The 17,853-nt window shown below is 56.0% G+C and overlaps 1 protein-coding gene across 4 annotated transcripts in view; it reads left to right on the top strand.

The window, feature by feature from the left end:
* The window catches only part of KCNH6 (potassium voltage-gated channel subfamily H member 6), a 30,942-nt gene that overhangs the window by 8,102 nt on the left and 4,987 nt on the right, over positions 1 to 17,853 (top strand). The window contains exons 3-11 of one of the 4 annotated variants that reach the window (XM_065699355.1): positions 3,386 to 3,541; positions 6,165 to 6,274; positions 7,937 to 8,249; positions 9,657 to 9,868; positions 12,686 to 13,114; positions 13,819 to 14,218; positions 14,816 to 15,015; positions 17,076 to 17,328; positions 17,407 to 17,600. In XM_065699355.1, coding sequence (XP_065555427.1) covers positions 3,386 to 3,541; positions 6,165 to 6,274; positions 7,937 to 8,249; positions 9,657 to 9,868; positions 12,686 to 13,114; positions 13,819 to 14,218; positions 14,816 to 15,015; positions 17,076 to 17,328; positions 17,407 to 17,600 — 2,267 coding nt within the window. Of the gene's footprint in view, positions 1 to 3,245; positions 3,542 to 6,164; positions 6,275 to 7,936; positions 8,250 to 9,656; positions 9,869 to 12,685; positions 13,115 to 13,818; positions 14,219 to 14,815; positions 15,016 to 17,075; positions 17,329 to 17,406; positions 17,601 to 17,853 lie in introns of those variants that run through there. The other 3 variants (XM_065699356.1, XM_065699357.1, XM_065699358.1) reach the window with 3 other exon arrangements.

Genomic DNA, 17,853 nt, shown 5'->3' with positions numbered 1-17,853 from the left:
TGCCACGCAGCCCCAACTGCATCCTTGTCCCCATGCCCTTCCCAGCCCCTCTCCTCTGCTCCTTTATGTAATACCACTATAGATTTAGCCACTGTGCCATGAGACCCTGCAGATTAAATCTCCCATCCGGGGGGAGGGAAGGACTCAGGAAGAGCTCGGAGGGCAGATTAATAGCTTGATTTTAATATTCATAACAATGCAGTTCATGTCCTGCTCTCGGAAACCCCCGTGTCCTCTTGATTAGTTTCATACTGATGATCCCAACAAAGGCATTAACCACCGCGGATCAGAGCCGGGGAGGGAGGGCCCCCGATGATGACATCTTTAATGTTATTAAATGCTCACTTTGATCAAGGTCAGAAGACAAAGATGGGTTGGGAAGCACAGAGCTCAGCCTGGGGGAGCTGGGCTATGGGTTGGGAAGACCAAACCCAGACCTGGGGTTTAGGGAATGAGCCCATGCAAACCCATTGCATAGACCCATGGAATGGTTTGGGTTGGAAAAGGATCTTGAAGCTCATCCAGTTCCACCCACTACAACACCTTCCACTGGAGATGGTTGCTCCAAGCCCCATCCATCCTGGCCTTGACCAGGGATGGGGCAGCTTCTCTGGGCACCCTGTGCCTCAGCACCCTGGCATTGGCTGGGGGAGCCTCCAGAGCTGCACCCCTGCTGCATCCCTCCTGCCGAGCCCTTTTCGCAGCCCCAGGCTGGGTTTCCCACCCGATGGGTATGCGGCAGCCCCACAGAGCTCATTGCAGGTTGTGAATGTCCCAGGGGCTCCTCCAGGAGATCATTTGGCAGCTGGATAAAATTAGATGGATGGAGCTGAACAGCTGAAGGGAAGAGACAGGCAGATGGATGGGGACAGTGACTGAGGAATGGGGATGGGAGCAGGGTGCCCAGTTCTGAGGGGGGGGGGGGGGGGGAAATGGGGAGGCTTGGCATTCCCATTCCCATTGACCAGGGGGTTGGAACTGGGTGAGCTTTAAGGTCCCTTCCAACCCAGTCTGGGATTCTCTGATTCTATATAACCCGATGCTCCATCATCCCCTCGATGCCATCCATGCAGGGGGATGTGCCTGAGCAAGGCACCAAGCTCCTGCACACATGGCTGTGCCTGGCAGAGCCACTTTTGGGACGATTCCCCTGAGTTTGGAGAGTCCCACACCAAACTAACAGCCCTGAACTGGGCAGATCACCATTATAGGTCCCTTCCATAGGTCTATTCTATTCAAGAAAGGATCAGCCCAGGCGCACACAGCAGCAGCCATAACTCAGGCTGAGCACCTCCCAGATCTTCAGGATCAAACCAGGCACCAGCTGCCTCTCAAACCCAGCCCAAACCACATCCCAGCTGCTCCTTATATCCCTCCAACCCGGCTGTAACTGGGCCCAGTTTTCAGCTGTTCAGCATGGGCAAGGGATTAACACTTTGTGTACCACCTCGGGACCTGAATCCCATGAGATCCCATCCCTTCCCACCACCATGGAAGGGTTTAAGAAGGAAAAGTGAAGCAGTGAAAGGGATGCAGCAGGGCAGAGCATGTGAGCAGGATGAGGCCATCTAAGTCAGGATTCCCAGTCCAAGGAGCTGATGGCTGCCCATGGCAATGAACCATGCTGGGATGTGGGTCCTTGGGAGTTTGTGGTGCTTCAGAGTCACTTGTGGGGGGGGAAATAGCTCATTTTATAACACAACAAAGTAGGAAGCATCCAGTGTCACCGAGCATCACACACACAGGTACAGACATGCACAGAGCTGTGGTACCCCAGGGATAGCACCGCATCATCGCACTGGGCATGTACCACCTTAAGGACACCTTACTCCACATCACTTAAAGGACACCACACACCTATGAGATGCTTAAAAACCTCATAGGAGCCTTCTAGTATCTGAAGGGGGCTACAAGGATGCTGGAGGGGGACTCTTCATCAGGGACTGTAGCAACAGGACAAGAGGTGATGGGTTCAAACTGAAACAGGGGAAGTTCAGCTTAGATATAAGGAAGTTCTTCCCTGTGAGGGTGCTGAGGCGCTGGCACAGGGTGCCCAGAGAAGCTGTGGCTGCCCCATCACTGGCAGTATTCAAAGCCAGGTTGGACACAGGGGCTTGGAACAACCTGGTCTGTGACAGGGGGTTGGATCCAGATGAGCTTTAGTGCCCTTTTCCAATCCAAACCATTCCATGTTTCTATGAAAGGGAGGGAAAAGGGCTCATTTCTTCCCATCCCGTGCCCGCACATCCCTCCAAACCAGCTTTGTCTGCTGGAATCACCCCTGCCTCCCCCCCAGCTCACACATTTAAGTGGATTTCCTTTCCCTGCAGTGAACAACGATGAAATAAATAAAGAAAGAAATAATCCCGGGCCCTTTAAACAGATTTTCCCGTATCCGTTTCTTTCCCGTTCTTGTGCATGTGTGTGTGTGGATGTGCACATCCCTGACGTCAGGGCAGCTTTGGAAGTTGCCCGATGCTGGCCATCTGCTCCTGATTACAGGAGGCCCTGAGCTCCTTAAAACTGTACGCAGGAAGGCTGATATGGAGCCATGGGGAGAGCGGGAGAGCACCGGAGCGGGATGGAGCCGCTAATCCCTGGTGATCAGGGGAAAGCGAGATGAGGGATCCGCGCCCGGCAATAGCTGCTGTGCGAGGAGGTGCTTTGCTTTGTGCCACTGGTACCTGGCTGCTCCATCGTTTCTAGCTCCCATTGCAACTGGTTGGAGTTAGAGCAGGCGGGCTGGAATGCATGAACTTAAGGTGCTTTCCAACCCGAACTATCCTATGATTCTACGATTCCAGAGGCTTGGAGTAGGAGCCCATGCAGTCCCCCTCATTCCCATGACTCTGAGCCAGTCCATGTGCCCACCATGCCTCAGTTTCCCCATGGACCACTCCATGGCAGTGCCTTTAGGGTATGTCTTTGGGGGCCACCCCACCGACCCCACCACATCCTGGTGCCCAGTGTTGGGGTGGGGCATGGGTCAGGCTCACCCCCATTGCCCACATCCAGGACAGCTGAAGCCAGTCCCCAAAACCTACCTGGTAATTGCAGGGTAATTAGCTGCAGCGTGATTACAAGCAGGATGCTTAACGAGGTTAAACCAGTACCTGAGACTTTGTGAGTTCTTAATTACCTGCTTTTAATTGCTGCTCTCAAGTACATTAATATAAATGACTGTCTGGAACCAGAAGCAATCAAAGGCAAGATGTGATGGGTGTGAGCTGGGATGCTGCAGTGATATGGCTCTTGCCCAGGGCTCAGCTTCCAAACCCTCTGCTCCCCATCAGCAGGGATTGCACCCCAAGTGCTTTGAAGGTCTAAAGCTGTTGTGTACTGGGGGTGGTTGTGCAGAGCCCCTGATCCAGCCTCTACTCCACAGCCTCCTGTTTCCGCTGCCTGGTGGATGTGGTGCCGGTGAAGAACGAGGAAGGAGTCGTCATCATGTTCATCCTCAACTTCGAGGACCTGGCGCAGCTCATCGCCAAGAGCACCGGCCGGAGCCTGCACCAGCGCCTGTCACAGAGCTGGCACAGAGGTGGGTGACGGCATCCACAGGGATATCCCCATCCCTTGGCTTTCAAAGGAGTTGATAAGGGCTGAAGGATGCACCGTGGGGCTGAGCCCCGCATCGTGCGCTGGAGCAGAGGTTTGATTTCTGCACAGGGAATGATCCAGCCAAAACTGGGTGACAAAAGGATGTCTGAGCCACTGTGCCCCTGCAGGCTGCAGGCAGGAGGTGCTGGAATGGGACAGGACCCGTGTGTGGGGTCAGTGGGAGGGCCAGGGGAAATCTGGTGTCACTGTTGTCATGGCTGTGTTATGGGGACATCTCTGCAGGAGAATGGCACAAGGATGATAGTGCTGGGATGGCTCTGCCCCCGCTTTGGGCTGTTCCAAAACTCATCCTAGGGTTTTGTGGGGCTTTTGGAGAGAATGGAAAATTCCAGCTCCCTTTTTGGGGAAGGCTGGATCAAAGGGAAGCTCTGGTGAGGCGCTCAAGCAGATGTGGATACCCAGGGATGCAGATGTTAGACCTGATCATGGGAAGAAGAGCTGCAGCTCCTGTTACATGGCCCCTGGTGCCAGCCAACGGAGTCAGGGTATCATGGACCACAACATGAGGAAGAACTCCTATCCACTGAGGGTGGCAGAGCCCTGGAACAGGCTGCCCTAATGGTTCTGTGATCACTGATGGGGACCCTGCCCGTGGTGCTGGTGTGGTAATGTGAGCTTTAATACACTTTAATACACTTGATACACTTTAATACAACGCAAATCCACCCCCTGGAGCCATTGAGGTGCTTGTATCAGCAGAGATGCTCTGTGTGGTGACAGGTTTTATGTACCCTCAGGCACCTGGGAATTACAGCCATATGTGTGTGAATGTATATACAGCCTGTGCATGTGCTCCTGTGTCTGTGCAGAGATAGGGTTTGTATTTTGGGTGCGTTGCTTTAGTACCATTTAAATTCCAGCATCACCTCGAATCCTGTGTTCAGCTCTGGGCCCCTTACTACAAGAGAGACGTTGAGGGGCTGGAGCAGGGCCAGAGAAGGGAATGGAGCTGGTGCAGGGCCTGGAGCCCAAGTGTGATGGGGAACGGCTGAGGGACCTGGGGGGTTCAGTCTGGAGAAGAGAAGGCTCAGGGGGACCTGATGGCTCCCTACAAGTGCCTGACAGGAGGATGGAGCCAGGAGGGGCTGGGCTCTGCTCCCAAGGAACAAGGGATGGGACAAGAGGAACCGGCCTCAAGCTGCCCCAGGGCAGGTTTAGATGGAGCTGAGGAACAATTCCTGCCCCAGAGCGTGCTCAGGCATTGGAACAGGCTGCCCAGGGCAGGGCTGCAGGCACCGGCCCTGCAAGTGCTCGCACACCATGGAGACGAGGCCTCAGTGCCAGGGGTCGGTGGTGGCCTTGGCAGTGCTGGGGTAAGGGTTGGACTGCATGTTATCAAAGGTCTTTTCCAACCCTGTTCTTTCCATGGTTCTATGATCAGTGCTACTCTGCAGCCCCCTCAGCTCTGAGTACGCGTTGAACTGTGATGCATCCATCATCCCACCCTAAGAGGGGGTGCAGAAGGCACCCAGGTAAAGGGGTACCTGTTGCTTTCCCGTGCATTGCAATCGCACTGTGCATCCCGCGGAGTGTTGGGAAGTCCAGAGCTGCTGGTGCCAGCCCAGATCCATCTCTCGCGCATGGGTTTTCAGGCTCAGTCTTCCATTACGCGGCCATAGGCAGCTGCATTGCTGCTCCCTGGCTCTCTGGTGTGCGGGGAACATTGGCTCCTTTGCTTCTTCCAGCTGAAAAGCTGCTCTGGGCATTGGAGATGGGGTGAGCGGAGGGAGCTCGTGTGGATCCCCCCATTGGCAGTGGCACTTTTGGGGATGCCTGAGCAGCATCGGGGCTCTTTGTCCCCTATGCTTTTCCCCCTGTGGGGAGCTTGTGGAGCATCCCACGTGCTCGAGGATTCAGGCCACTTTTGGTGCTGTCAGTGAGTACAACTGATGCTGGCCCAGGCCATGAACAGCAGGATGCTTACATTCACTCTGCTGCAGTCTTCATAGACCAGCTTTAGAGGAGGTCAAGTGACTTTATACTGGGTGTTTCCACTGGGGGCACTGCCAGTTCCTCTCCACATATGGTCCCTTCTCCTCCTGAACCTCTTTCCCAGCTCCTTGTCGCATGGTCTCCATGATGGCAGCAAGGGATCCCCTCTCTTTGGTCCAGCATCCCAGACAACTCCAGGGCCAGACTTGCTAGCACTTAATTCCTCACTAACTCACTACCTCTTTTGTGCTGTATTTTTTCCCCTCACCAAGGAGATTTAGAAGCTCGATTTCCTCCAGGTCCAAATCCCTTAAGTAGCTTTAACCTCTGTAATTGGCTTAGGGATGCTCTGCACCTTTCCCACTTTGTGCCCGTAGTCCTAGGGGACTCTCCTCCAGCCCAGCAGTGCTTTCTGCCGGGTCAGGCTCTGGCCTGAGCAATGTGATGGCATGGGAATAGCCAGTGCGTTGGGGAAGGAAGGGCCACGTCCCCCAGGGCCACCCAAAGGCTTCCGTAGCCTCTTCCCCTGCCAGAGCCCCGTCCCGCTCCAGCCATCGCATGCAGCTAGGTTACATCTGTGTCTCTTGTGTTTTGTCTCTCTCTCTAACAAGGTGAAGGTAGGAGGTTGAAGTGTAGTCTCCCGTCCCTGCGGCGACTCAAAGTCCAGCGGAAATCTCTGCCCACCAGTGAGTTTGATGGAGTAGCCATTGACTATGGAAAGGTAACCGTAGCTTTGTCTGATCTAAGCCAGGTCCCAGCACTCTTCCTCCGCTCTCCCCATCCCGCTGTCCCTCAGCTGCTGTGGCTCGGGCCGTACCCGGTGTTAGGGGCTCCGGTGCTGGGGCAGTGCTGAGCATAGGGCCCAGCACAGACTGGAAGCGAGCGGTGGTGCTTTGGTGGCGTGGGATAGAGCTGGATGGTGCTGCTCTGCAGGGGGAGCGGGAGAGGTGCTGAGCTCTGGAGCTGGGAGGAAGGTCTGGCTCTGCAGGGCAGGTTATCCCGGATGGAGGAGCTCCAAGGAGTTGTTCCCACCTCGAGGAGGGGACGTGGTGGTGGCCGCAGGTGACTGGAGCGGGTCTGCTCTGAGCAGGGACTTGCAGGGCACAATTCCCATGTTTTCCTGGCAGGGGGCAAGCAGCTCTGGTTTCTTACTCCTCCGGCAAAGACTGCGCTGTCTGTGATGGAGGGCGATGCTGGCATTGCTGGCATGATGTTGGTTGGAACTCTTTGGAGATGGCTGTTCTTGGTGGCTTGTCAAAAGGGCTCCGGGCAAAGATGTGCTGTTTTCTGAAGTGCTGTAGCTCAAGGCACAGGGCTGTGGGCCAAAGGCTTTTGCTCTGCTAATGCATCCCCAGACGCCAGGTTCCTGCTGGGCTGGATGGATCCAGGCAGCCTGGACAAGGCTGCTTCCCGAACTTGTGATATATGAGATGAAAGGTGCCCGTTTCCTCAGAGGCTGTTGTGCTCATGGCAAGTCAACGCTGCGTGTAACATTGCCGCATGCTCTGGGTATGATGCTCCTACAGACACCAGCCATGCTCAAGCCTCTGGGTACCCCCAGGCTGAAGCTGCATGGGGCACTGCAATGGAAGGTGTGCGCTGAGGACAACCTGATGACCCACCGCATTGGTGGAGCTTGGATAAGTTGGGGCAGCCCAGCAGATACAGGGGCTGTCAACCCCTCCAGCCACCGAATCCCAAAACATGCAGTAAGGTCCTTAGGGATGGTGAGAAGTGCTACGCTTCCTCCCTTGGCCATAGCTGGCATGGGCATTGACCCCTAGGTTTCTGTCCCAGAAGCTGGCTGCTTTGTGCATCCCATTGCAGAAGTCATTAAAGACTGGAAGCTCCTGGGGTCTCCAGGGAAACAGGAGGTTTAGCAATGGCTGGGGGTTGCTGCAGGAGAAGATGGACCACAAATGGAGCCCAGCAGCTCCTCCAGTGCTTCCTGGTGCAGAGCATGCCCCCAATACAGACACCAGCACAGGACCCCAAGGCACCAACCCTCACCCTTGGTGGTGGCCTGAGCTCTTGCAGCAGGTGAGGGAAGGGCATATCCGGTGGTAGGATGCAGGGACACCATGGAGGAGCTCCAGGCAAGCCTATCCCTTAGGGTCTCCTCTTCTCGCTCTGGCCTGCTTCCCAGCTGCTCAGCATCACCTCGCAATGCATCCCCCAGCCTCTGGTAGGAGATGGGAGCTGCCAAGCCCCTGGGTTTTGGCTGCCCCATTGCAGGTCCGGATCCCAGTTGGAGGCGACCTCCGGAACCGCAGCTCTTCCCAGCCCTCTGCCCCTCCTCTTACCTCCCCCAGCTCCCTCTCCTTCCCCCCCAAGCACATGAGGACCCCTTCTAATGAACCGCTTTCTCCCGGCTGTCTTAAAGCCTGGTGGTGACTCCCTGATTTTGAGGGACTTGAAGACATCGCCCAAGGAGAACTGTGTGCAGTCAGAGACCGAATCCCTCCTGGAAAAGGAGCGGAGGCCGAGCCTGGAGGCTGACCCCACTCTGCAACACTCGTCCCCGAAACAAGAGCCTCCCTTGGTGGGCCCACGAGGGTCATATTCTGCGTGGGGTTTCTTTCGGTCTCGGCCCGGGGGCAGCTTCCACAGCCTCCGCAGGGTCTCCTCCTTGGACAACTTTGAGGCTGCGAGGTCTGAGTTCCAGAGAAAATTCAGGGAAAGGAGGGCAAATTCAGGTAGGGATAAAACCCCGGAGCCGTGGGTCCTGTTGTGGGTCCAGCACGTCCCGGGGGGGAGGTCTCTTGCCCTGCTTTTCCATCTGTAAAGTGGAGATAAGCTGGGATCTACTCCATGTGATTCCCCTTGGAGGCAGGTCCTGTTCTTTGGGCAGAGCCATCCGTGGTGTTGTGTGTGAGACGTGAGACTGCAGGAGGTCGCGTTTGGATCCCGATGCCATCCCACCTCTCCTTGAGGGAGGGAAGGAAGGGGTCTGCGGGCATGTGCATTGTGAGCTGTGTCCATGTGTTGGAGGTGGATGAGACACCAGCAAGGCCATTGTAGGAAATGTACCTCCAGCATGGTGTTCATGTCCAGACCTCTTGTCCTCCACAGGGAGATGGTGACGGATATGATGGTCAGGCAAGAAGAGCTTCAGTAACTGGGGTTGGACAGTCTGTGGTGTCTGCCTGGAGAAAATGGGGCGGGGAATCACGATCCTTAGGTTATGGACCCTCAGGAGGGGACACAACATAGAGGGAAGGAAGGGGAGTGAGCAGGGAGAAGGGTGGCAGCAGTTCACTGGGCACCTTCAGGATGTCTTCAGACACCTCCTGCCCATGGGTCAATGTCAGAGTGCAGGGATAGAGGGGCAGAGAACTGGAAACATAACCCTGCTCTGCCTGGAGGAGATAGACACTGGTTATGATGCCTTGGGATGCTCCTGAAGGGAATGTGGGTACATGCTCCCTTCCATGACTACACATAGCCTAAGCCTGGCCACGAACTGACCTCCTCTGGGGCTTCCTCCCTGCTCCTGTACTGGGGTGACCCAGAGAGAGAGGTCCCATACCCTAAGGGAAACTGCTGGAATCCAGCCCCACTACAGCTCTTTTTCAGGAGATAGCTCTGACCTCCCTACCTGGAGCCTGGGGATGGAGCATGCATCCAAGTGGGGAATCATCCACCTCCTGCCGTTTGGTGGCCAAAACCCGGGGCAGCAGCTCAGAAGCTTTGTTGATGAGGCTTGAGCATGCAAGGGTGGATGAGACCCACCTCCTCCTTCATCCGCTTTGGGATCCCTCCCTCGTGGGTCTCACTGGGGCTGGTCCCCATCCTGTCACAGTCTTCAGAGGTAGCAAAGGGTTTTGGGTGCCTCTGTATTCTGGGAGCTGGTCTGAGCCCCCTGAAGGAGGTTTCATGGATAAAAGATGGGTGACGTGGCTGAAAAGCAGCCCCCTCTTGGGCATCTCAGGTTGGGCTTCATGTCTGAGCCACCCTGAAGGCGCCAAGCCCTTATAGCCAGGGAGGCATTGGTACCTTGTGGTGGTGCCCACCTCCTGGATGCCCTTCACAGAGGCCAGGGCTCTGCAGATCGGCTTCTGCTCACACTGCACTTCTCAATGCTCTTCTCCATCCTCTTTCAGAGGCTTCCCATGTCAAACCCAACCCCCCGAACTCCACCTCAGACTCGGACCTCATGAAGTACCGGACCATCAGCCAGATCCCCCAGTTCACGCTCAACTTCGTGGAGTTCAACCTGGAGAAGCATCGCTCGGGCTCCACCACAGAGATTGAGATCATTGCTCCCCACAAGGTGATGGAGCGCACCCAGAACGTCACCGAGAAGGTCACACAGGTACGTGGGTACTGAGATGCCACCAAAGGCATTGGTGGGGTGGTACTGCTGCTACTGGGGTATGGTCACAGCCATTCCTGTGGGGTTTGGAGTTGAGGAGCAGAGAGGGCAGAGATACCTGGAGTTTCTATCCTAAGAAATGCCAGTATCCCTGTGTTTGACTTCAATCTCTTCTGAATGGTTCAAACGCTCCTTTTCCCCCCGAAATCGGTATTTCTGGTAACGTGTGGCCATGGGAACACCAGCTCATGGTGGGATGGTGGCCTTGAAGAGGACACGTGTGTGCACGTGGCTTTGTTTGGGTGCCTGGGAGCACCAGTGGTGACACCGAGGTCCATGGGGACAGCAGATGGCACTGCACGGTCACCAACATGCATGGCACTGCACTATCCCTGCAGGGGACACTTGTGGCAGTGCCCTGTCACTAACAGGGACATGCATGGCCTTGCACTGTCCCACAGGGGACACGTGGATGTCGGTGGGTGTGAAAGGTGCTGCTTCATCCTGCAATTGAATAGGGAGCTCTCCCCAGTGGGGAAACTGAGGCACGGGAGAGCCATGATGGACAAAATACACCTCGGGGCAGGTCCGGCTGGTGCTAGTAGCAGTTGATGGAAGTGATCCCAGAAAATCCTTTGGGATTGACAGTTTGATCCATCAGAGAGGGCCTGTCCTCCCATCTCAGTGCCAGCAAACCTTTCCCCTCATGACCTCCATGCACAGTGGAGGCTCCCCGCAGCATGGGGCAGGTTTTGGGCTTGTTGTCGCCCTGGTTTGTCCCTTTCATCCCACAATCCACTCAGTCCCCCTGATCCGGGAGTGACCGCAGTGACATGGGATCATCCCCTGAACACCCCAGTGGGGCAGTGAGCAGCTTCCATGGCCCCATCACAAGGGATACCCATGCAGTGGGGACTGCTGGGGTGATGTTGGGGTGGTGGCATCAAGCATTGTAGGGCGATGGAATCGGAGATGATGGGTGGTGGCTGCAGTGCATCCATGCAGCACCCACAGAGGTCAATCCTCCCTTTGCTTTCAGTCTCCAGCCGGGTTGGAAATGGGGGTGGGATGGGGATGGGGTGGGGATGGGGATGGGATCGACCTCTCCTCCCCACCGCATCTGCCCATGGCCTCCAGGGTCCTGCCTCTCCTCATCCCAAGGTCCCCCAGGCATCCCGCCAAGCCACAGATCCCTGCTCTTGGGTGCTGAATAATTCATGGATGAGGCAGAGACAGCGGTGAGACACCACTAATGGCATCTAAAAATATGGGCTGGCGGGCAGGGAAAGGCAGACATCGGCTGGTCCACGGGGAGGTCCAGCCTCACTGTGAGGCGCAAAGAGGGACAAGGCTGTGGCTCTGCATTGGTTTGGACACTCTTTTGGGGGTTCTTTTCCCTTTTCAGCCTCAAATCTTTGGCGTTGGGTTGTTTTATTAATTCCTGCCACAAAAACAATGGGGTTTGACCTGCTCTCAAGAGCTGGGTGCCAGGAGCTCCCACAAATTCAGGACTGGACTCTCAGAGCTGTCTCCAGCCAGGCAGGATTGGGGGAGTTCAGCTGCTGAGCATAGGAATGTTGCTGGTTTTCCTAAAGGTGTAGGAGCCCATCTGGGCATGTCTTAGCTTTGGGAACAAGCACTATCCCCTTCCCCACGGAGCCAGTCCCAATGCCGTCCCGTATCCCGTTCCCCTCCGCAGTGCCCATTCCCCTGCACAACGATTGTGTTTGGGTCACTTTTTCCAGTCCCTCCCCTCTCCATGCGCCAGCCAACGTCGGCAGCTCCCGCTGCTCCATTGGCGCTTCCATCCCCACGGGGGCTCCGGCATCGATCGCCTTTGATTAATCCCCACTGGGCTCCCCGATGCCCTTCACGTCCCACCATGCGCGGCTGCACGGGCGATGCCACGGCCCCGGTGCTGCGCCCGCTGTGCCGGTTGCTGCCGGGGCGCGCGGGACTGGGGACCCCCATGCTGGACACCCGCACCTCGAGGCTCAGCTGCCACCTGGGGCGCCGGGCGAGCTGCAGGCAGGTAGGAGCAGGGGTGCACTGATAGAACAGGGCTTCAGGATGGAGGAGTGGTGACGGGTGGTGGGATGGGGCTGTAGGGGTGGATCTGCTCTGGGTCACAGCAGCAGGAGCCCTTGGGAAGCTCTTGAATAAGGGGGGTGTCTGAACAGGAGGATCTGACTGCCCCCAGCTCCCTTCTGTTGCCATCTCTCAGCTCTCCCTGACTTGTGTCCCCAAGGATGGCTCCAGAGTCCACCAGGAGCTGGCGTTGGTCCTGGCATTGGAGCTGGGATAGAGCCGGGACATGTGGGAACTCCCTGGTGCCTTGGGAGCGTGTCCCCATGAGGACAAACAGACCTGGGGACAGATGGGGGTGTTTGCATGCTGGTGGCAGGTCACCCCCTCCCTGGGGATGCTCTCTGCAAGGGACACCCGTTACCTCCTGGGCTGGTGGCACCAGAAGGCACAGCAGGAAGCCCTTTTCTCTCTGCTGGTAGGGTCTGAAGGGCATAAAGCAGCTGCCCCAAGGGTGCTCTGGCCATCAGAGACAGACAAGGAGCTGAGCAGACCTTGGTAAAGGTTGGATTCATCTTGAAGGTCTCTTCCAACCTTGTTGGTTCTGATTCTATGATTCTAGAGCAGTCAGCTCTCCTGTTGCCTCCTGGGCAAACACACATGAAGGCAACAAAGGTGAAAAGGATGTAGGAAACTCATTGCATGCTCCTCACTGCATGTGTGAGCCCCTTGCCAGGTTCCTGGCCTTATCCAGCCTCTCTCCTGGTCCTCTTCACATCCATCTCCTGGCAGGTGCTGTCCCTGGGTGCTGATGTCCTCCCCGAGTACAAGCTGCAGGCACCACGCATCCACCGATGGACCATCCTGCACTACAGCCCCTTCAAGGCCGTGTGGGACTGGCTCATCCTTCTGCTGGTCATCTACACAGCCGTCTTCACCCCGTACTCAGCCGCCTTCCTGCTCAATGAGGAGCAAGTGGAGGAGAAGCATTGGGACTGCAGCTACTCCTGTGACCCGCTCAACATCATCGACCTCATCGTGGACATCATGTTCATTGTGGACATCGTCATCAACTTCCGTACCACCTACGTCAACATCAATGACGAGGTGGTGAGCCACCCCGGCAAGATCGCCATCCACTACTTCAAGGGATGGTTCCTCATCGACATGGTCGCTGCCATCCCCTTCGACCTGCTCATCTTCCGCTCCGGCTCTGATGAGGTACAGGCAGGTCCATCAGGAATAAGGGGGGCTCCTGGATGGATAGTAAGAGATGGAAGGGAGAGGGAGAAAGGGCTTTGGATGGCTTGATGTAAGCAGTGGATGGCTGCAAGAAGAGGGGTAGGCAGAGGGATGGACAAGGATGTTATTAAGCTGCTGAGATTTTACTGAGTAGGGTCAGACACCACACAGACCCTACTGCAAGCGCTAAGACAGCATCTAACTGGGCCCACTGCCCTTGCTGGGGCTGACCCAGCAGGGCAGGCTGGAAGCTCAGTTTAGGGACTGAATTTGGGGTCACATCGCCAGCCAAACTCAGGATGTTTGCAATGGGAAGGCCCTGCAGTTACTGCGTTACCTGGAGCCCCCACCTCAGCTGAGAGCCTGTGGGGTGGGTGAAAGGCAGCTGGTTTGGGAGCAATAGTTGGCAAGGGGTGGATCCATCAGGAAACACAAACCTTGGCTCCTGTCTCTTGCTCTCCTGTAATCCCAGAGCTTGTTGCGTTTATGGTCAGCAGAGGGGAACAGCCCTTTCTTTGGCATGATCCATTAAACCTATTTCAGATGTCACCTCCAGGACAAGGTGATTCATGCTCTAGAAATGCATCTTCATCCTTCAAAGGGAGAACAGATAGGCTGGAGACATGCCTTTGGCCAGATTTACCCCTCGCTTATCCATAAGGAATCTCACCTCTCCCCTGCAGACCACCACCCTCATTGGCCTCCTGAAGACTGCCCGGTTGCTGCGCCTGGTCCGCGTGGCCCGCAAGCTGGACCGGTATTCCGAGTATGGAGCAGCCGTGCTCTTCCTCCTCATGTGCACCTTCGCCCTCATCGCCCACTGGCTGGCCTGCATCTGGTACGCCATCGGCAACGTGGAGCGGCCCTACATGGAGCACAAGATCGGTTGGTTGGACAACCTGGGAGACCAGATCGGCAAGCGCTACAACGACAGTGACCTCTCCTCCGGCCCATCCATCAAGGATAAATATGTCACTGCTCTCTACTTCACCTTCAGCAGCCTCACCAGCGTGGGGTTTGGCAACGTCTCACCCAACACCAACTCTGAGAAGATCTTCTCCATCTGCGTTATGCTCATTGGCTGTGAGTGTCCCCACATGTGTCCTGCTGTCCCCATCCCTGCTTTGGAGGTTGGAGGAGAAACAGGGAGAGCACATGGGATTTTCAGCCTGGAGAAGAGGAGCTGCGTGGAGACCTCAGAGTAGCTTCCAGTGTCTGAAGGGGGCTACAAGGATGCTGGAGAGGGGCCCTTCATCAGGGACTGCAGTGATAGGACAAGGGGTGATGGGTTCAACCTGAAACAGGGGAAGTTCATGTTGGGTATAAGGAGGAAGTTTTTCCATGTGAGGGTGGTGGGACACTGGAATGGGTTGCCTAAAGAAGTGGTGAATGCCCCATCCCTGGCAGTGTTCAAGGCTAGGTTAGATGGGGCTTGGAGCAACCTGCTCTAGTGTGAGGCATCCCTGCTCATGGCAGGGGGTTGAAACTGGATGATCCTAAGGTCCCTTCCAACTCAAACCATTCTGTGATTCTATGACTTTAAGAGAGACCTTACTGCACCTATGCTGCTTCTGCACAGACAAATAGGTAGAAATACAGGTTTCAGAATCCCAGGGGTTTCAGGTCCATGGCAGATCTGGGTTTTGGCCGGTCCTGCTGAGTCCTGCTCTCTCATTTCAGCTCTGATGTATGCCAGCATCTTCGGCAACGTCTCCGCTATCATCCAGCGCTTGTACTCGGGCACAGCCCGTTACCACACACAGATGCTGCGGGTCAAGGAGTTCATCCGCTTCCATCAGATCCCCAACCCCCTGCGCCAGCGCCTGGAGGAGTATTTCCAGCATGCCTGGTCCTACACCAACGGCATCGACATGAATGCGGTGAGTACACGGCACGGAGGTCCCGTGTCCGCACGGCACCTCGTCGTGAGCAACCCAGGTTCTAGTTCAAACAAACCCATCCTTTCAATGAGGGAGGCAGGAGAAGACTTGGGAGGCTGGAGGCAAAGTCTGCCCATCCCCTTCTCCCCATCCGTCTGTCCATCCCTACGCATCTGTTCAGAGGCTGTGAAGATGCTTCTTGGCTGGAGCGCGGGTTCGGTGCTGGTGCACTGGTGAGGAGCTCAGAGTCCTCACCAGCACCAAGCGCTTCCCGGCTGGTGCCTGTTGGTGTCACAGAGCCACGGAGCACGGATCGATCCAGCTCCTCTCCACACCGCCGGTTGCTAAGCAAAGTGCATCCCGCCCTCAGCGGCAGGGAAAGGAGGGCATTTAAATAAACCTCAATCCATTTTAATTAGAGCCGGGAGAGGAGGATGTTTGTTGGCAAAGGGGGATCAATAAGGGGCCATGGCGCCGTGTCTCCGAGCCTGGCAGGGAACCTGGTACCAATGGCACCAGGGCAGCATGAGGATGAGGAAGGGGCTCAGCCAAGGAGTCCTGGGCTGGGGCTGAGGGGGCAGGACTCAGCTCATGGGTACAGGGTGTAAAATGTTAAAGACAGAGAGTAAGGAAGGACAAGGCAAGGAGAGAGATGGGACCTTGTACTCCCCATCTCTTGGCCCTGGGCAGGTCATCGGCCCACTCATTCTCAGTTCATGCTGCCTTTTTTCCCATGACTTGGTGCTCTTCCATCCCTGACCACCATCAGGACACGGATTTGCATGACTCCAACCTCTCTTGTCTTCAGTTGCTGCTGCCACATTAAAGAACTGGGCAGCATTGGGAGAGCTTTGGGTTAAACCTCTCCCATGGAGACCTCAGTGGCAATCACTAGAAGCAGAGCCATGGCTCCCTACCAAGCCCGGGCTCTCCTGACTTAGTGCGAACCCAGGTCACAAATCCCTTGTGACAAGCTGAGCTTGCAGCTTGGACGTGCTGTCGCTCACACCAGTTACTGCTGGATGCTGCTGAGATGCAATCCGAACTGATCAATCATCCCACAGCCCCATCGATTCATCCATCCCTCATTTCCCAGGAGGGAATCTAAGGCACTGCCATTAGCCTGTGGGATCCTGATGGAGCAGCCTGGATGTCCCAGATTTGACTGCCAACAGGATGTGAGCGGAGAGGAAAGCCTTAGGGCGAAAACCAGCCCAAACCCAGGCACATTTTATCCCAGCACCATGAGTGGCAGCAGCACATTGGGAGTTTGACCTTGATTTCACCTTCAGATTTAGCTCTTGTTCAACACAAGGTGTTTGCCACAGGTATATTTGCTGCACACAACTGGCCCGTGCTGCTGCTTGGCACTCAAGGCAGGTGATGTTTAATTAGGACAGCACTTCGTTACCAGTCTGAGCTCTCATTCAGCCAGGATTAGTGGGCGTAAAGATGAAAAAGGGGAAATGCCACCAGTGGGTATAAATAGGTTGAGCTGGTGGTTGTTATTTATTGCTCTCATCCCTGGCCATCTGCAGGGACATGCAGGCAGGCATCCAACATAGGAAGATCAGAGATGTGCCCAGCTTCTGGGCTCAGGGGGTACCCATTTGGCACAGCCATGCTGGGGAAGCCACTGCCTGGAGAAGAGGAGCTGAGTGGAGACCTCAGAGCAGCTTCCAAGTGTCCGAAGGGGGCTACAAGGATGCTGGGGAGGGACTCTTCATAGGGACTGGAGCAATAGGACAAGGGGTGATGGGTTCAAACTGAAACCGGGGAAGTTCAGGTTAGATTTAAGGAAGTTCTTCAATATGAGGGTGCTGAGGCGCTGGCACAGGGTGCCCAGAGAAGTGCTGAATGCTTCATCCCTGGCAGTGTTCAAGGCCAGGTTGGACACAGGGGCTTGGAGCAAGCTGCTCCAGTGGAAGGGGTCCCTGCCCGTGGCAGGGGTTGGAACTGGATGAGCTTTGAGGTCCCTTCCAACCCAAACCATTCCATGACCCTGTGACTGTATGCTGTGTGGGGCAGATGGTGGAGTGATCTCTCCCTCGCCCTTGCAGGTGCTGAAGGGTTTCCCCGACTGCCTGCAGGCAGACATCTGCCTGCACCTCAACCGCACGCTGCTCCAGAACTGCAAAGCCTTCCGAGGAGCCAGCAAAGGCTGCCTGCGCGCCCTGGCCATGAAGTTCAAGACAACTCACGCACCGCCCGGAGACACCCTGGTGCACTACGGAGATGTTCTCACCACGCTCTACTTCATCTCCAGGGGCTCCATCGAGATCCTCCGGGAAGACATCGTGGTGGCAATCTTAGGTGGAAAAGTCCTTCCTTGTGCAAGGGCAAGGGGTGATGGGCAAGGAGCTGGGCCCTAACAGCTGTCTCTTGGCACAGGGAAGAACGACATCTTTGGAGAGCCCATCAGCCTCTACGCCCGCCCAGGGAAGTCCAACGCTGACGTGAGGGCTCTGACCTACTGTGACTTGCACAAGATCCAGCGGGAGGATCTGCTGGAGGTCCTGGACATGTACCCAGCCTTCTCTGACAACTTCTGGAGCAACCTGGAGATCACCTTCAACCTGCGAGACGTGAGTGCAGGGCTGCTCCGGAGAGGGTCAATGCCTTTGGGAAGTGCAAGGGCTGAGGCAAGCAGGCAGACGAGTGCTCCCCACTCAGTTGGGTGGTGCATTGGCCAACAGCCACGTTTCCCAAGGTACTCTCCATGGGGTTCTGACTCCCCCCAGAGCACACTGCACATCCCTAAGCTCTTCACAAGGGTGGCCCCCCCAAGTTGGTGTTGCTCTTTGACTTTATGACTGGATTTCGTCCTTTCCTCACAGC

The sequence above is a fragment of the Lathamus discolor genome, chromosome 20 (genome assembly GCF_037157495.1).
Source record: "Lathamus discolor isolate bLatDis1 chromosome 20, bLatDis1.hap1, whole genome shotgun sequence".
Classification (NCBI taxonomy): Eukaryota; Metazoa; Chordata; class Aves; order Psittaciformes; family Psittacidae; genus Lathamus; species Lathamus discolor.
This window is presented reverse-complemented; position numbering and strand designations above follow the sequence as displayed.